Genomic DNA, 19,371 nt, shown 5'->3' on the forward strand with positions numbered 1-19,371 from the left:
AAAATTTCAAGGAAAAATATTCATAGCTTTCCTCAAATATAGGCATTTTATCGAAGGAAATTTGGCAACTCTCAAATGTTCATACGGCGTTCTTCCTTAGCACGGCAGAATACTGCCGCACTTGAAAAAAAAAAAAACACATTGGATCTAGAGTCCGGACTTTTGAAAACATTGACAAGAAAAAATACTCTTGATTCAATCGGATTTTTGCTTAAATCAAAAGGAAATCCGCTCAAATTAAGAGGCTTGGTTCTTGATTTAAGCAAAAATCCGATTGAATCAAGAGTATTTTTTCTTGTCGATGTTTTTAAGAGTCTGGGCCCTAGATCCAATGTGTTTCTTTTTTTCCAGTGCGTACTTTGGAAAAACGCCGTATGAACATTCGAGGGTTGCCAAATGTTTCCGGATAAAACATGTATTTTTGAGGGAAGTTATGCTTATTTTTCCTTGAAATTTCCTGATAAGTTAGATTCAATTGCTGACAAAATTGTCTTAAAATTTTAAAGAAAAATTATGACGATTTTCCCAGTAAATTCGTTTTTTATCGAAGGTAATTTGGCAACACCTGAAGGCTCATACGGCGTTCTTCCTTAGCACGGCAGAATATCTCTATCTAAGGCCTGTCAGAAAGTTACCCCTTCCTCGGATCATGGGAAAAAACAAGGAGGGGAAAAACCTCGATCTTTATTCCCGTTTGTGACAATGTGGAGGCCTAAAATGCAGGAACCAATCAGAAATGGATTCACATTGCCTTGACTCTCAGTATAAAGGGACTCTACTTAGCACGGCAGCATAGTTGATAAAACATAAATAATCGGCAACTTGGCACCATGGAGGCGATATCCCGATACGGACCAGCTGGCATGGCAGATCTGGGAGTACGCGGCGACACCTGAGTGAGTAATGAATGAACGGCCCCCGTGGGGGGGGGGGGGGAGGAGCTGGGGGCCGAGGAGGGGATATTGGTTTTCTTTTGATGCCAGCTCCTGTTTTTATAGTGTCCCGAAGATGGCATCGCCTAGATCCGACGAGACGGGTCGCCAGGAATCAAACAATCGGACATTGAATCATAATGATATTCGGCCCTTTTTACTATATTCACACGATTGTGTTCCCGACAATAGGACATCATTATTTTCCGCGCGGTTCTAGGTTAAGTTATTACTCTCAACACGAGGTTTTGGCCAAACCTTCCTCCCAGATACTTTTAAACGATCGCTCTTTTGAATACGTCTGATTGTGTCTGTTCGATCTGTCCAGTAACTTCAAAATATTTTCGTTTTTATAGTATTTAGGAAAAAGTAGTCTTTCGACTACCGACTCCTCTTGAGTCACTCTTTTTATCACGTCATTCAATTGGCGGAAAAAGGAAATCAAAGGCTAAAAAACTGAAAAAGAACTTCTTATCTACTTTGTAGTTCTTGAAGGTTTCCTATTATTTCTTATGTTTTAAAATAGAGGTAACGAAAATTCAAAGAAAAATTGATGGTTGGTTTTCCTTTAAAAAAAATGAAACCATAGCAGGAAATGGCAAAGTAGTATTTCAAAATTTGAGTGTTATTAACCTCTACAATCTGACATAACCAGGATATTGAGTATAAAATAATATAATTACGCGATAACTATTCTGAATAATAAAGTCTATGGTTATGTTTCAAGATTTCCCTTCTTCTTGTTCAGGATTTGATTCATTTTTTATGGTCAATATTATGTTCGTCTCGGATTTTTACTGCGATATTCTCACGGCAATCGAACAAACCCAAGCCCTGGTAAAAATTGGCAGTAGAATCTGTGTTCCAAAATACCATAGACCTACGGCCGGCTGTAAGATTTCCAATAGCTTCCATAGCCGGCCACACAATTTCTTATAGCCTTTTATAGCCGATGGCGATTAAGCAACTCACAGCCAGGCGATAAAGTGTATACTAAACGTCACTAATTACGCATGCTAGGACTTAAAGAGTTTTTGGACCACTCCTCTCTTCTTGGGCCGTAGTATCTTGATTTATTTTGGGAGGAAAGCTCCGTACTTTTGATGGATGCCTGACATTCCTAATATATTAGAGCGCCTTCAATTTTGTATGATACTGAGCAATACCTCTTGTGTGAAATAGTTGCTTCAAGCGCCGCGCCGTGGCACGCTGCGGTGCGGCAGGCGGGCAGCCAGCGCAAAACGCGCATTGGCGCCTACAAACCTAACAGGGATACTTCACGCGTTGCGCAATGCGTGAAGTGTCCCTGTTAGGTTTGTAGGCGCCAGTGCGTCGCCACTCCGCTTTGTGTTAGGCTCTAATATTTAATCCGGCGGAGTCAGCGTTATTCAACTCATGATTTTGAAATGTTTGCACATCCTGTATGGATTATTCTCGTTTAATTGATGAAAAAAAAAATATATGTATTAAAGGAAAATATAACGTGTGTTTTGTAAATATTAAGGTGGTTCCGTATCAAACTTAATGATTTCCAAAGCACACAATTTCTACACAATTTTTATAGCATTTTATAATCGATGGCGAAAAAGCAACAGCCAGGCGATAAAGTGTACAACCCGGCTGTAGGAACTATAGCCCGGCTGCATAATTTTTTATCGCTCCGCTAGCCCGGCCGTATGATTTTCTCCGCATTCTACAGACAGCTATATGATTTTCTGTAGCCTTCTTTAGCCGGCTATAAGAATTCCTATGGTATTTTGAAACGCAGCTCTTATCGCCAATTTTTACCAGGGAGATTAAACCATTATTACATAATTATAAGATAATTAAATTGTAAGATAATGTTTGAGATGTTGCCTACCTCATTGATTACAGGCGTTTTGACAAACCAAATAATTACAAAAATAGGATCACGATTATATTCTATAATCGTAGTTTTCACAATTTGTTATGTTTTTTCTTTTTTTTAAAATCAATACATACTCACATAATTTATAATATACAATCTTTTGAAAATCTTTTAGAGCATCAATATATTAAGTAAAACGTTGCTTTGCAAAAACTTAGCAACGAGCAATGCCAGCACGCACTACGCATGAAAGAATATCATTCTTCACTTCCTCCAACCCCTCTATATAACAGCTTTCTACAAAATTTGAAAAGAAGACTTTATATCTGTATTGAAAAATAGTGTGAGATATGGAAACTCGCGCAAAAGCAAACTTCCTGAAATATGGCATATGGATCTTCTTCAGTGCATGCATAAAAAGACAGTTGAAACACATTCGAATAAATGAAAGCAAATTCACAAGATTATAATAAAACTTAATAATGTGAAAGCTACAGTTTAAGAAAGTCAAAAACTACATTTTGCAAGCAGAGGAAATATAATAAATTTTACTTAAAATAGAGCGTGAAATTTATATATTTAATTGGGTTTTAGCTCAACGTTTCATCAGCATTTTCCCTAATTCGTACTCAACTTCCCGAGTCATTCTGATGTTCAGTAAATTTATCGACATTATTGCCCCTTCTCTTATTTTCACAAAAAATCTATCTGCTATAACACTGCAGATAATACCCGGTTTTCTCAGACACGCACTCCTGTATTTATGGGCAAAGTGCATGATCTGGAAACTTTCGACAACCCCCAGTGAATGCATCCAGGATTTAGGAAGGGTAATTGATATTTGGACGTATTTCTGCCAAACGGAACTTTGTGCATTAAGACATGAGCCCTCAGACCCATAAGAATACACGCATATCAAGGCTCACGTGATAATGCTTGTAGTCCCGTTTGGCAGAACTACGTCCATTTTGTGTCCGCAGCTTCGATTGAAAAAGAGCTGATACCGACTACCGGCTACGACACGGCATGCTTTTAGTTTTTTTCCAATGTAGTCGAACTTTTATTTGCATTTCCAGAATTGAAAGTCATATTTTCCCAAGTTTATACGGTGCAATGAGCAAATAATTAATTTTAAAACGGATGACGGGGAATCCTCCGCTTCAATAATTCGGACTAGATAAACGAACACCAATATTTTTGCGGATGGGATTGTTCCGGATATTTCGCAGGATTATTTATTATTTCCATTCCGCTATCCGGGATTTCTAAACTCCTCAACGGTCTTTCATACAACTTCGAGGACGGGATAAATTCGAAGCCTCGGAGCGAATCCTCATCCTCGGTGGAATAAACCTCGGCCGTCACAAGATATGAAGATACGCATCGTCTCAACGTGCGGCTGGGCAAAAATCGCCTTCAATTTCTAATAGCGGCAACAAACTAGCCAGTACGTTCGAATAGTTATCGTTCGGAACAGTAAGGCGCGTTAAGATGCGAAAAAATCTTTAAAATGTCCTTTCTCTCTTCTCACTAATTCTGCGCAGTTATGCTTTAATTTGCTATGTTAAGATCGGAGTACGCAAGTATATTAACGTGACATAATCTTTAAATGTACGTAGTGTTCATAGAATTCTGTGATTTTTTATCATAATTGGAAAAGAAAAGGGAGCTAGGAGGGACGTCCCTAATGATATTCTAGAGAAATGCCGATTTACCACCGCATTTCTAAGTACAACGGGAATAAACAATAAAATGGGAATGGTTAAAGAGATTGAACTTTTTTATTAGAGACAAAATACGACTTTTTCTTCGAGTACAAGAAAAATGGTATCATACTGCTTGCTGACTTACAGCGGTTAATGAGCATACTGCGAATGCAATCATGCAGTGTGACTGATTCATACTACGTATTTCTGGATGTAGAGGATCCTTCGAATTAATTGGTGAAATTGTTAGACAAAACGATAGACAAAGAGGACAGCAAATATAATTGGATCCCTCTTATTATGGTAGAAGCGGGTGGTTGCGATAGACAAAGGAGGTAAGTGATAGACTAACTAAGGGCAACCCATAAGAGACCTTATAGTTAATCCATCATTTTCTCCCTTAGTCTATAAGAACCACCCATTTCAACCAATAGGATCACTTCTTACTCTTTATGGGTGATTTTACGATAACAGGAATAGTTCAAATGTGAAATACCTTAGAAATAAAAGTGCACCAATTTTAACAGGATTTCATTACCTCATTTTAAAGGTAGTAAACTTCCTTTTTCTAGCTTTGGCACGCTCTATTTTGATTCAGTGCAAAGTTAAAGTGATTGATAAACAAGCCATTGAATCAGGTATCAGCGCTTCCCGCGGGACTGCTGGAGGTCCACGCAAACATGGCGGCCCTGCCAAATTGTGTCGGTTACGTAACAGACACAGCGTAACCGACACTCAAAAATGTGAGATTAAAGATGATACAAAAGATGAAACTTGGCAATTCTTGAGTTATGAGGTGGAAGTAATGCTGCCTTAAAAGTTTTCTAAACTTTGGAGACTTCCTTTTAGTTTAATACTATTAAATTGAGGTTTTTGCGTAGTGAGGAATTAGTGCTACGCACGTAAAAATCACTGGTTTTCATAATGATTAAAGTTTTCATTGTAAAAAAAACTGACTTATCAGTAATGGTTTTGTCAAGAAGACTTCAGCGAACAATTTGATGGCAGTTTTGAAACTCCTGACTCCATCTGACGAGATAAACACTGCATTTAATACAACTGCAAAAATTTGTCGCCAAATGTGGCGACACCTCTTTCTTATGACTTTTCTCGCTCAATAATAAACATTTCAGTTCAAACTGGCAATTTTCTTGAATACTAGAGTCTTTATTCAGCAAATATTGCCAAAGAGTTCATGATCAGTACTGATTTGTTACCGCAAATTGCTCTTTTGCTTCAAAATCGGGGTTGGCGACGCGTAACCGACCGGACATTTTTGGCCTTTAAAGTCTCATATTATTGAATATAATAATAATTAATCATATTTTTTAGCATGGATAGGTTCAGGGACATCATTCCTATTGATTAATTAATTTGGTTTTCAATCGTTCTGCCCTATGTCGTTCACAACCCACGGCGACACGACTATTCCTATTATCGTGAAATCACCCTTATGTCTTCTTTGTCTATAGCTTTCTGTGTCACAGTGTCAATAATCACCCCACTGGGTCCAGACTTTCTGTCAAATGCATACAACCAGGACACAAAAGTATAAAGTTACCAACAAATTAAAACCTTCTGCGTCCCATTGGTGATAGCTAAGAAAAGAGCTATTATAACAATGCTGAGAGCAATAATAAAGAGCCATAAAGTAGAGGTATATGTAATAAAGATAATTTCTCCACCACTGAAAAATTGATAAAAATTCTCAATCGTCACTCAGAGCTTATTTTCAAAGTTTAATACATCCGTTTGCCTTTCATTCACAGAGTCATCTCGAAAGCGGAAGTTTAATTTGGACGGCAGTTACTTCCACGAGCTGTAAGAGAATTCTCTCATCTTTTTTGCTCAACAGAATATAAAATACAGTAACTCAACGAATTCGTGTTTCAAATGAATCCATTAAAACTTTTGTCAAAATTTGCACGGACAAGTTACAAGTTACAGTTTCGCCATTGTGATGCCTTATTTTCTTATTCGTCTGTTTTTTTACCTCTCCGGGTCTTATTCTTCGGCGCTAGACTGGAGCCATGTTTAAACATTTGGTTTTATGATTCGCCCGAAGGTTCAGTTCCTTCAATTTACGAAATGCAATCCGTTGTCAAGTCACTTTTAAATAAACAACTCATGATCAGTGCATCTGAGAGGGCCTGAGAGAAAGTGGGTGCTCAAAAGCGCAATTTTTTGCGTGCTCTTCGGTCTCAGAAATGCGCTATTCTATGAACCTGCTGCGCATGCCATTTTGACTAGTGAAACTGCAAAACCTCTTATTTGTAATGATTCAAAATGCCCCTTTTTGTTTCATGTCGTTCAAAATGATAGTGTTTAACATAAACAGAGAATATTTTTGAAAGGTCTAATACAAGTCATACGACGTTTTGCACAGAGACCAAAGTTAGGTGCTTCCTATAAAAATAGATTAAAAGTTCGCATGTGCTCAGAGGACGGTTTCACTGCCTGTAGAGGTTAATTTTGCATTGCTCACCGCCAAAAATAATTATAATTTGACGAAAGATTGTTATATTCCCTCTGAAATTTTGAATGTAGTGGTGGTATATGATGCGGAGTCGATTTCAACCAATAAATTCTTGTCAGGTGAAATTGAACCCCTTCATCTCACTACCATATTCTTTTTTCTATATGTTTTCTATCACCATTATATTTTGATTTCACGCCCACCTCGATTGTTAAGGAATTGAGGATGCAGATTTCTTTTTCATGCTTCATTTCTCAAATAAGAACCAAAGAACACATTTTTTGGTATGAATACTGTTTTTCTAAGGAAGAATTTATTCATAGAAGAATATCCTATGGAATCTTTGAGAAATAATGCTCATTAGTTTTTTTTTTAGTTTATCTTTATCTCACAGGATTTTATTTATTATTATTATTATTTTATTTTTTTTTTCAATGTGAGAAGTGTGTAAAGGAATCAGAGATTTTGGAATTTTTCAATCCAGATACGTGTCTTGCAACTTTCACCATCGATTTCCTTGTAAATCCATGAAAGTTAACAATGGATCGCAACTCCTGGACTCGTGCCAGCGACCACATGAAGTATATCTGGATTACATTTTGCAATAAGGAACCACTTTCCTGGCTTTTCCATAAAAGCACCTTCCTGCAGAGGGAAACCTATGGCACATTGGTTTCTAAAATGAGCCAGAAATAGTAGTTCCTTATTGCAAATGTGCGGTTCATCTATCCTGTAAAAACACACAATATTCTACCTTCGTGTTAAACCTAAGTCGAGTCAATGAGACCCCAACTGAAAGACGATTCAAGTAATTCAGGGTCAACTAAAGTAATTTTGGAGTCATGAATCCATCTGATGCAAATAAATAAATAAAAAATAATCGAATTCGACCCCGAAGTTTAGCCAAATTTAACGCAATCTATTCGTAGGATAGATACCTACGTCAGTAGGAATAGAATTATAATTTTTTACATTGTACTGTCTCCGAACGATCGTGTATATTCGGCAATTCAACCATGCTTTCCTTGTTTCATTTCCTTTCTCCGTTCCTCTTTCCTTTCCGGTTTATTGCACGTGTTTGGCGAACATTTTTGCAGGTCAGGATGAGTGCGAGGGCTGGCAACTCGGAGCGTGTCGGTGCGAACTTTATTTCACCCAGGGAGAAAGCTGGATTGTGGGTCCGTTGCCAAGTGCCGTGGACACGAGAAAAAAACTCCTCTGTGTTCACGCTGTGTAATTCAACCGGTAGAGACCGAAATCCCAATGCGAGACAGCGTTTAAAACCGACGATTGCTCGAAAATCAGCCACTATTATCCCTCTTCACAACGAGAAAAAATTTACGTTGGGGGGGGGGGGGGAATTCTGATAACTGAAGCGTGGGATCCCTGGAGACATTCCTGAAACCTAGCTGTTAAAAAAACAGGATGCCAGAAGGAAAAAACCTTAGTTGTAAGGGTTGAGTTTTCGTTTGTATGGAACATTGAGGATTTACTGAGGTTGTCGCTCATCTCAGAAAGAACGTTTCTGTCATTAAGTTCCATGTATACATAGGTGAGTTTACGGTTGGAATCGAATAAATAATTCCTGATTGCAATATTTAGCTTAATATTTCGAAGGGCACTCTCTCCCTGTGGATCGTATATTCGATTCATCAAACAGACTTCTATTGCTGCGATTGTATCGATATCGATCGGTTCAACATGTACACAAGCCTCCAAAATCAATCGAGTAATCTTTGGAAACGGGTTTTTGCGGTTGATCGTTGATCCTTATGTGTACTTCATTGCAATGAAAAGCGAAATTGCTTGAAATTTCCTCTTTTTCGGCTATTCTAAATGTAATCCTAAAAATGTTTGCGGTTATGTTTTAATGTTTTGAACTTATCGATACATTGAACTAGTATCGAAAACGGCACCGTTTACGTGCTTTGAGGTGTTAGCGTCTCTCCTTTATCATACTCATTCACAATGGACCACTAGACAAACTGCGGATTTCAGCATTCTCATACGTAAGTCCCCTGGCCATATCTTCATGAAGACTACGATTCGAGCAACACAAATTACCGAATCAACTCTCAGCTAAGATATTATGGTTGTTAGTTCCCATCAGTTTGAGGAATTTTGAATTCCCCGCTCATAAAAAAGAGGTCTATTTGAATGAAATCGCGCCCTGCCACGGTTTCAGTAGGCCTCTTAATCGAGCAATGTTCCTCCCTGCTTTGTGTTTTTTTTTTTTTTTTTTTTTTTTTTTTTTTTTTTTTTTTTTTTTTTTTGAAGTGATAATAATGTGCAACAGCTGAGCCGGAGCACCAAAACTGAAGTTTCCACATTTTTATACTGCAGAGACTGTTACAGTAACGTTTAAAACGCGATTTGACTCACGTGAACTTTTGTTATTTTATGAGAGGGAAAGTTAGAATCTACGCGACAAAAAATGTTAAATATCTTTACAAGGGGTTAATTTCAGTAATTATCGTCGCGCGAGTTGGGTTCTACGTGAGATTTTGAAGTGATCATATGTATCAGGAATTCAGGATACTTAAACTCGCTCCTTGTTTATCACGAGAAAAAAGTTGCTAAAATAACATCCTGGATGTTAAAAATCTGAGAAATACCTTTTAATTTTTGTAACACCTTTTGCTTTGAACATTCCGGTTGTTCAAGTAACATTCTAGCTACGTTGAATTAACAACCACAGCGTTCATATCAACATTTAAGAGTTGTCACGCAAATTTTTAACAACTGGAATGTTACTGTAGTCAACTTTTTTTTTTCTCGTGTAGTCTTGTGGTCCATTGCTCGGATTCATTTTCTTATCATAAATGTTAGGGAAAAAGTGGTAAGAAATAGACAAAATAAGCGAAGATAAGGACGCGCGCCAAGTAAAAATTGGATTCCTTAGCACGTAACCACTCTTTTTGAAATTCATGGAAATCTAGTCCCAGAAGACGCTCTCTCTTGCACGACGTAATGCAATTTGACAACGTGGTGCAAATTGGACCATTATTTTTGCACCCTGCATGCTTCCCCGCTATGTAAAACCTCTCACCTCCACCCCTTTTTACCGCCAGGAAGGGCGCGGCAAGAGGAGAGAGGGTAATGTTTCATCCGTAGGGGTTGTAAAAAAGATGAAAGAGGAATTTTCCACCCGCACCGACTCGAAACAATTAACTGCACGAGAGAGACGGTCGAAGATGCGACAGCGATGAGTCAATCGTGAGAGCAAAACAATTTTCGTGTATTTATTTGAACCAATCGTTCGTATTGATGTAGTGATCGGCTGTTCAACTTGGTCCCGAAAAATCCACGCGATAAATTTCTAATTATCTGCATCGGGTGCCTTGAAGAACAGGCGCACAAGTGCAGGTTTTGCTATTTCGAGAAATTCGTTTTTGAAGTTTCGAAATTTCATGGATCCTGGTGGCTGAAAGAAAGTTTAAACTGACTTTTAGATGTTTAAAAATTGGTATTTGGGACCGAATTTCTCATAGAATATGTAATATGACATGTTTTACCTGAAATTATTAATACCTCCATTATTTTCAAAAACTGCACTTTACGCCTTGGCCTCCAATCCCTTCCATTCACCTTCACAGATTGTTCTCTTTAAACATCGAAAATGTTTCACGCCTAGTCTTGGAGCCACGCAGTAATGCTTTCTCGTGTACGGATCCTGCAAGGGGAATCAATTTTCAAATTTCCAACTCCACACTGGGAAACGATCCTTTGGTTCAAAGACCAATTTTAGCGGAAAGAATTTAGATTTATCACGAGCGAAGTAGTGCTATTAACTTTTTCTTCGACAAAAGTTGAAGTTGTACTTCAAATTTTTCTTCTTTTTTTCTGCACTGAAAAAAAGTTACGGGCGGCTATGTAGACATAACGTCCATTCCGGGCTCACAGGCCGAAAGTTCCGGGTACTGGAGCCGTGTTCTACGCCTAGAACTTTCGGCCTCTGACCCCTGAATGCGAACGGTACCGTTTATTTCTATTCCACGGACGAAGTTTTTTTTCAGTACGGTGAGCAGTATACCCAGAAATCAGCCGAGATAAATTTCAACCTACTGTTTATTAGACAAATTATTCAATCGCACAGCACACGATGAATGGTTACTAATGTTGATCCATAAAATACATATACTTAACGTATGTGACATACATATGATTTTGAACATTTACGAGAAAAGACACCTTCGTACAGGGAGGCAAAATGTCCAGATGAACGATTTTCAACGAGTTTGGGGGAACCGAAAACCATCCCTCTATTTCCCTGGAGATGCGCCAATAGAGCTAGTGCGGGTGTAAAGTTGTATCATGATGCGACAATTTCGTATCCAGAACATGACAGATGAAAATTTTAAGTTTTCTCTTGAAACTGCGTTTTTTGGAAAGGGCACTTTAAATTGGACTTCAGTTTGCGATTGGGAACTAAAATTTCTGCCTCAGTGTAAAAAGAACATATGTATGTACCATTAGTTTCCCTATGTATATAAGCTCATGTGTTTTTACGGATGAACCAGAAAATGTAGTTCCTAATTGGAAAATGTAGTCCAGTTGCCGTACTCTTTGTTTTATTTAACACTTCTGGGCCGCTTTTTTTGTCTGATCTCCATGGATTGAGGTATCTTTTCCCGTGGAGGTTGAAATTTCAGCCATAACTACTAGAAAAAACTCCAAAAATAAACGAGCATTATTTTGCAGGTTTTTGCGTAAACCTCAGGCAGTGCTGGACCTCCTTTCTCGTTACCGTCACGTATCCATTCCCTTGATCGTACCTCTTTTCTCATCCCTCCAATTCGTTACAAAAGTAATGAACGGCCCCTTATTTCGCTTTAGTTTGAGAAAAAAGTTCATGAAGATAAACCGTAAGTATAGTATTGCACACCAGCCGTACTTCGGTTCATGTATCGTTATACTGGGTACCGGGGATCCTATCTTCAGTTCATGAAACTGAAATTTAAAACCAAACCGAAGTATGGAAGAAGCTCGCCTCTACGAATTACCTAGAACCGATAGTACAGTTTCACCATGAACCGAATAGTGCAGCTAATATTCAACACCGTACTTACGGTTGGTATCGCCGCACTTTTTCTCCGTCAGTGTAGTTTTTTCTCCCTTTTTTATAATTCCTGCATATTTTTTTCGTGTTTGCCTGTTTACACCCGCGAATACACTGTTTACCGATATGAAACCGAGATTTTTTTCTCCGCACCAACTGGACCGATAACAACAATCGGAGGCGCCCGTCAATGCCAACAGGCTGCCTGTCCGGCCATTCAACGCGATGAATCGATTAGTCCCCCATTGAAAACTATAGAAAAGGATCGATTCTCACAGAATACCTCGAGAATCGATTCTTTATCATAGCTTCAATTGGGAAAAAATCGATTGGCAATGATCCACGTTGGATGACCGGCGGTCATCGTGAGGCTGCGAGCTGTGTCGTCGCAGGATCCGGCGACAGAAAACAACTGCGGCACCCGTCGTCAGGTATTTAGCTGTTAATGGTCCGCCCGCTCTCACAGACCACTGGACAGTCAGTCTACCAACAGTGCTTCTTTCACCTCAAGTTCACTCCCCTTTTTCCACCGAGTTTCCGACACATGCCTGCGTGGCGATATCGAAACCTGATGGTGAATCGTTCTTTAAAATACGCCTTCAATTCGGGAATGCTTCCTTGAAAACTTTCTTATACTTGATGATTTTTTTTCTTGTAGGGCGTGCGTGAGTCTCTCCAGAATCTACTGGGAGTAATTCCGCAATCGCTTTCGCGAGATCTTCATCGAAAATCCCTAGTCTTTCTTCCTTGTAAGGCGTGCGTGACATTCCGTCCGAATCTGCCCTCCGTTCGGGGCTAGTTCCGAGAACAATTTTATAATAAATTCCTGATTTTTGTTTCTTGTACAGCGCGCGGTAGTCCTCGAAGTGCGTGTATGTGGCAATGCCTGACAAATGGAGCGTTAAACCGTCATTGATCGCTCGAAGCACCTTCAACCCGATTCGGGACATCGTCGACAACCTGAAAATCGAACCGAATCCCAGCAAGGAGTTCATCCCGCTCTCGCTCGGTAAGTGACCCTGGCTCTACTCCGCCGTGCTAGGGAAAAACGCCGTATGAACCCTCAGGCGTTGCCAAATTTCCTTTGATAAAACACGAATTTTCTGGTAAATTTAATGAATATTTTCCAATAATTTTTTAAAGATAATTTTGTATGTAATGTCACTTAAAATTTCTGAAAGTTTCAAGGAAAAATATTCATAACTTTCCTCAAAAATAAACATTTCATGGAAGGAAACTTGATAACTCTCGAATGTTCGCTTGGCGTTCTTCCTTAGCACGGCAGTACTCGACTTGTTCCGGCGAGAAATGTCATCATATCGATAGCCAAAAATCAGAACCACGCATCTCCATTGCGGTGTTTCAAAATGCCAAATCCTATTTTATTTTTTACCAAAAAAACTTGGTAACTGTATAGCTTGAAATTCAGACGGAATATTTTGCAAACATGCAAGAAAAATCAAGAAAGTTTTCAAGAAATTACGTTCATCAGAAGAAGTTAAATATGACAGGGAGTCTGCAATGTTGCAAACGGAGATAGGTACGTGGTTTCGCACCTTGGCCATCGATATATCACTGACTTTGGGGGTTATAAGCATTAGTGGAAAGAGCGTTTCAAAGCTCATGCTTGGAGAGATTAGGTCAAACAGCATCACTTGTACCTTAGGTAGGTTGCAGTCCTGCTCGTATTAGAGTCGTATCCATAGTCGATCAACAGCTTCAAACAGCTCTTTCCATTAGGGAACCCCATACCGACGCACAGTGGATCGGGTCAATAGTATAAGTCATACAAAATATTGAAACTTTAAAAGCTTATAACTCCGTTTAAACAAAATTTTGAGGTTCTTAAAGTGGTTTCATTGGTTTCCTCATAAAATTTTCTTCCAGAAGCATTCCTTGAAATTTAAAATGTGACGAAATATACATAAAAATTTTCAGTTTTAGTCAAAAATTCCATGTCCAGCATCTCTAATTGACTCGATCCACTGTGCGACGGTGAAACCGGGAAAAATACGTCAAAATAAGCCCCAAAAATTCGCCCCAAAGTGACGAACCTAGTCAAAGTTGAAGCGTTTTGAGGTTTGGAATCAAACACCACGTGCTTTCGAGAAATAGTTATCTGAATAATTGCTGATCTGCCATGTTCAAGGAACAAAGTTTTTTTGGATCACAGATAACTTTATGTCCTTTACTGACACTAATATGTATGAAATCGTTCGATACATTCGACTCAAGGTATACGTCTTCGAATAGATAATTATTGCTGCACGATGGATGTTCTTTGGCCTACTTTGAAAATTGAAGGCGAAATATAAATGCGAGTATCCTCTGTTACCCCTTCAAGTCAATTTTGCTTCCTGTACATTTCCGGTCAGAATTGGGAGCAAAACCCCTGTTGGAAAATAACGAAAAAGGTTATATTAACTTTTTGAACGTTTTACATTAAATGACTTTTGAAATTGAACGTTGTAATATCTGGGTTGCGCGTTGTATCTTTAACCTCTCGTTTATAAATTATGTTCTACGCAAAATTTTAAATCGATTTCGTGACAAGAAACACGCAAACTTGGCTGAGGGCCCGTCTACTTCGACGCGTGATTACGAAATCATGCACCACAGGCTCTTTCTTTTCATTGCACAGTGTACACCTCTGTTTTGACTCGTTAAGTGCCTCTGGTTTCTTTGAGTGTAACACTATTGGATTTAAGAGGTAGGAAAGTACTTGAAAAATGTCACTAATGTAACAATTTTTGACAGAGAACCTTGTAAGTTTGTTGGAGAGTTTGTTTCTCCCATTTTTTTGAGCTAGTTATATACCTAGTCCCTCATTTCTGATAAAATGCCCTAGCCTACTAATAATTACACGCTTATAAACGACACCATGGGTGCACTGGTCATTCACGACCCTGTAAGATGCCCTGACGCACAGGAGAATTTCCATCCGCGCACTTTTCTACTTTTCATTTCCGCACATGTTTGTGAAATTTTCATTTCCGTACGGTTTCGAAAAAGGTTTCACCACTTGGTAATTAACGGCTTGGCAACGACGCCCGCAAAAAAACGTGTTCGTAAAAATATGGTGGATGCTCGAAATCCGCTATTTATACAAAAATGGTTTTATGTATCGATAAGAATACATGTGTCGATCACAGTACATGCGTTGCTGAAAGGACATGATAAAAACTACATATATCATGATATCAATACCTATTAAATTTCCTGGGGATCATGTTCAATGAGGAATATACGCAGTAACTATTAATATTCTGCTTTTTCATTCATAGAAACCCATTATGAAAGAAAAATGTCTATTAACTGAAGACCATCAGAAAAAAGTTTTTTGAAAAACGAATAGAGACATAGCCATGGGCTTTTTTTTTTTTTTTTTTTTTTCAAATTTTCTGAATTACATACATGAGCACAAGATTGAAAACGAGCAGTATGGACTTGATACTTACGAGTTCGTACCTGATATTTTCAGGGAACCACAATTTTTAAATTTTCACATCCGTGCAAAAAGCTCTCAACGCCGAAACGGCGGAGCGAAGGGTTGGGTTAACCCAGGGTGCGAGAAGGGGTGTAGAGCACGCAAACCGATGACATCATAACTGAACATTCGTAACAAGAATTTAAACACGCCGAGTTTGCCGCAGTCAGCAAGGAGAGGGATGAAACGGGGGTGGCCGTGGGGAGGGGGGCTCCATCCCTTGCTACTAATGGTTTTTATGATTTCGAAACAAATGTTTTTGTGCTCTCTGGAATGTCACGCCGATTCGCGGGAAGATTAATTGAAATCCGTTGGGTTCCGGCGCTTGCTCCTACTTCGTGGAGGTACCGTAGACAAAAATAAAACAACGTATAGGAACGCGGAGGTCGCCTAATTTCCCTCGATAAAATTCGAATTTTTAGGAAATCTTTTGACTCCTTTCCTCTGAAATTTGTAGACAATTTTATCCACGATTCCATCCATCAAATTTCAAAATCCCAGGGATAAATATGCATAACTTTTTCCTCAAAATAAATGTTTTGTCTGAAGAAAGTTGGTGTTTTTCAAATTCGCCTGCGATGTTCCTTCTTAGCAAGGTAGATATATTTACCAGTCGGGTTTTCATTCCGGCAAGAGCACTCCTTATAATTTCAACTCTGAACCTCAGACCATACCAGTATCGACAGTGTCATTACAAAACCCGCTTCGTTTTAAAATTGATTGTTAGAGTTGATTTAGACAACGTTTTTTTAGTGAGCCTCGAATTTCGTTTAATGTCGGATCCTTACAAATTCTCCTCTTCGATCCCTGCACTTTAAGAACTTTCCGGATTATTAAGAAGTCTAGGGGGCTCCAAGGGCCAGTTCAAGTGTTGACTGATGAACCAATTTTGTTCGTTACATGGAATTTCATTTTATTCACTTCTATCTTAGGCGAGGCGTAGCTTTTAAGCGTTAGAGTGCTATCCGAGTCATAGGACACCCGCTTGGTATATGTACCAGTGTACCTAATGCTAAAAATTGAACTCTTCACTCTCAGCCTCCCCCTCCAATGAATCTGTAAAGTTTAGGTCTATGTATCCCCTTAAAAATATCTAACATTCCCCCATGACCTCTCCACCCTCCAAGGTAGAGAAATCACGGACTTCCCTCAGTTTTGCACTTCCATATAGGGCAGTGCGGCTTCATCGATCGCTTTGTCTATAGCTTTGCCTATCGCTTTGTCTACTGCTCCGTCTACTACTTTGTCTATACCTTTGTCTATGGCTTTGTCAACTGCTCCGACTACTACTTTGTCTATCACTTAGTCTATCTCTTTGCCTATAAAGGACCAGCCCGCTGGCATGGCCAGCCTACCATCCTCTCCCCACGTGGGTACCTCAGTCGATCCAAGATTTTCGGTTTTTTGGGCGACACGGCTGTCCAACGGAGAGAGATGGATGTTCCCGGTGTGGGAGCGTAAATCAGAGCGAGCAACACGTGCTGGTCGCGTGAGTCATACGACATTCCATCGACAAAAAGCTGCAGACAAGGGTCGGACACGACGACGACGACGCGAGGTTATTAGAGGCAAAAAACGAATTTCGGAGCCTCCGGCGCGATAACACGCTCTCTTAATTGAGCCACCGGATCAACGACGGACCCAATCCACCAGCCCGGCCCGTGAACTACGAGTTTCTCGCCTAATCGAACCCTACAATGTATATCAATGCGATATGTAAAGTGGTGTAGAACCGAGGACAGTTCACCACCCTCGGCCTTAGTTATAGGGAACCTGGAAATTTTCTGCCAGGGGAAAAAGTGACATGTGGCGACATGCCTCTGACACGCCGCACAGCGGATCGAGTCAAGTAGAGAGGTCGGACATGAAATTTTTGATTAAAACCGCAAATTTTGATGTATATATCTCCAATTTTTAAGTTTTTGGAGTTGCTCTGGAGGGAACGTAATCTTTACGAAAATGATATGTAATCGGGTCTTGATATGTCTCGACTCACTCTATAAAGGGTCCTAAATAATAGATTGAAGTAGGTTTTTTTAAATTTTTAAGTTTCGGGAGAACGGGCCAATTTCATTTCTGTGGGCGGTTTGAAAATCCTGACCCCTGAACGACGAAGAGAGAGTCTGTGGATGACTCTTCCTCAGAACTACAAGTTTTAAAGTGTATCTTCTATGAGTCGTAATTTCAACTAGGGTTGAAATTTTCCATCGCAAAGCACGCCACGCCACAGGAATCATGGAAATTATCAAGAAATTCTGCTAAGGAGCTCTCTCGTCAAAAAATGAAGTATGATGAGACGTCTTTAGCGCTGCAAAGCGACATACTTAGTTTCAAAATTCAGCCATCGATATCAGATTATTCTCATCACTCTTTTGGCAAAGCCCTACTGTCGTGTAGCAGTGGCGTGATGAGCTTTGCGATGTATCGATTGATCTGTCATTTAAACCTACGGAGAAGAATCGACGAAGAGGGTGTTCGCTACGAACACTTTAGCAATCGATTCTTTACCATAGCTTCAGATGAGGAAATCTCGATTAATCGATCACTCACGCCTCGCCAATGTCGTAGAGGTAACCACTGGCTTAAGCGAGCGGAGAAAAATGTTCATTAACGATAAGCGGTCCGTTGAGCGTTACGTCGAGTTCCTTTTGGCCAGTGGCGTGGCGTGCTTTGCGATATATCGATAGATCTGTCATTCAACCCTATGGAAAAGGATCGATAAGCAGGGTATTCGCAGCGAACACCTTGATAATCGATTCTTTACCATAGCTTCAAATGGAGAAATATCGATAATCGATCATTCACACCACGCCACCGCTTTTGGCGCCTTTGAGAGGCTGTGAAAGGTTGCAATAAATCAACCTCGACACAGTCATCGTTCACCGTAATGAGCTGCGGAGACCGTGGTGCTTTTCCACCGACACCGCTCACCAGCAAGTGTTCTTTTTTTCACCCCAGGCTTTTGTTGTTTCAGCCATCCGTGTGACAGTATTAAACACCGATTCTCTTCGCGGCTCGGAGAAAAAAACTTTGTGGTTTCTAAACCTAGGTTTCAAAGTACAGTAAAGCACCTATTATCTATGCTTTGGTTATGCGTTTATTCGTTTACCCAGCGCGGCTTTTTTACCACCAAAACGCGACATTTCCAGAAATGAGACGACGGAAACCGAACTCTTGGGCAACAATTGAAAATATATATTATTTTTCAAGTTACTGACTAAAGTTTACTAATACGATAGAGAATTGGCCGAGCAAGGTTGTGCTTTCTGGTACAAATGAAGCTTGACATTTTTCACAGCCCTGTGAAATTTCTTGAAATATTTCACAGCCCTGCGAAATTTCTTGAAATATTTTACATTCCTGTGAAATTTCTTGAAATATTTCACAGCCTTGTGAGTTTTCATGTAATATTTCACTGAAATTTCAAATCTTTCATTTCTTCCTTACGTTTAATGCCACTCTGGGAGTAGTAATTGTATGCCGTTTTAAAATATATCTTATTTGAATGCTAACTGAATTTGTAATCCGTGCTAAAAGGTTGAGCCATCAGATACTTATCAGCACTGTAAAAATGAGGATTATAGAAAAATGATAGTTACCTATGCCCAACTCTGTAAATCATGAAAACAGTTCGCCGTGTGGCAGTTTTAGACTCAAAAGTAGAGTACCACCATAGATAGCGTTTAGCAAAACAACCACTTCTACATTGTTACATAAGTCAAATTTTTGGAAGGGAACGAACTAACATTTTCGCTTAGTAGCTATGTTTATGCGAGCCTCTTAACCTAACTTCAATCGAAACCTGAGTTTGAAACCTAGGTTCAAATCACGGCATAAACGATACGGAACTAACGAAATGTAG

The 19,371-nt window shown here is 39.4% G+C and overlaps 1 protein-coding gene across 2 annotated transcripts in view; it reads left to right on the plus strand.

The window, feature by feature from the left end:
• Positions 1–19,371, plus strand: part of Tat (Tyrosine aminotransferase) — an 80,851-nt gene that overhangs the window by 40,835 nt on the left and 20,645 nt on the right. Inside the window, exon 2 of one of the 2 annotated variants that reach the window (XM_072299749.1) lies at positions 12,871–13,031. In XM_072299749.1, the coding sequence (XP_072155850.1) occupies positions 12,905–13,031 (127 nt within the window). In that variant the 5' untranslated portion in view covers positions 12,871–12,904. Of the gene's footprint in view, positions 1–12,422; positions 13,032–19,371 lie in introns of those variants that run through there. The other variant, XM_019053734.2, reaches the window with a different exon arrangement.

Source organism: Bemisia tabaci, chromosome 4, assembly GCF_918797505.1.
Source record: "Bemisia tabaci chromosome 4, PGI_BMITA_v3".
NCBI lineage: Eukaryota > Metazoa > Arthropoda > Insecta > Hemiptera > Aleyrodidae > Bemisia > Bemisia tabaci.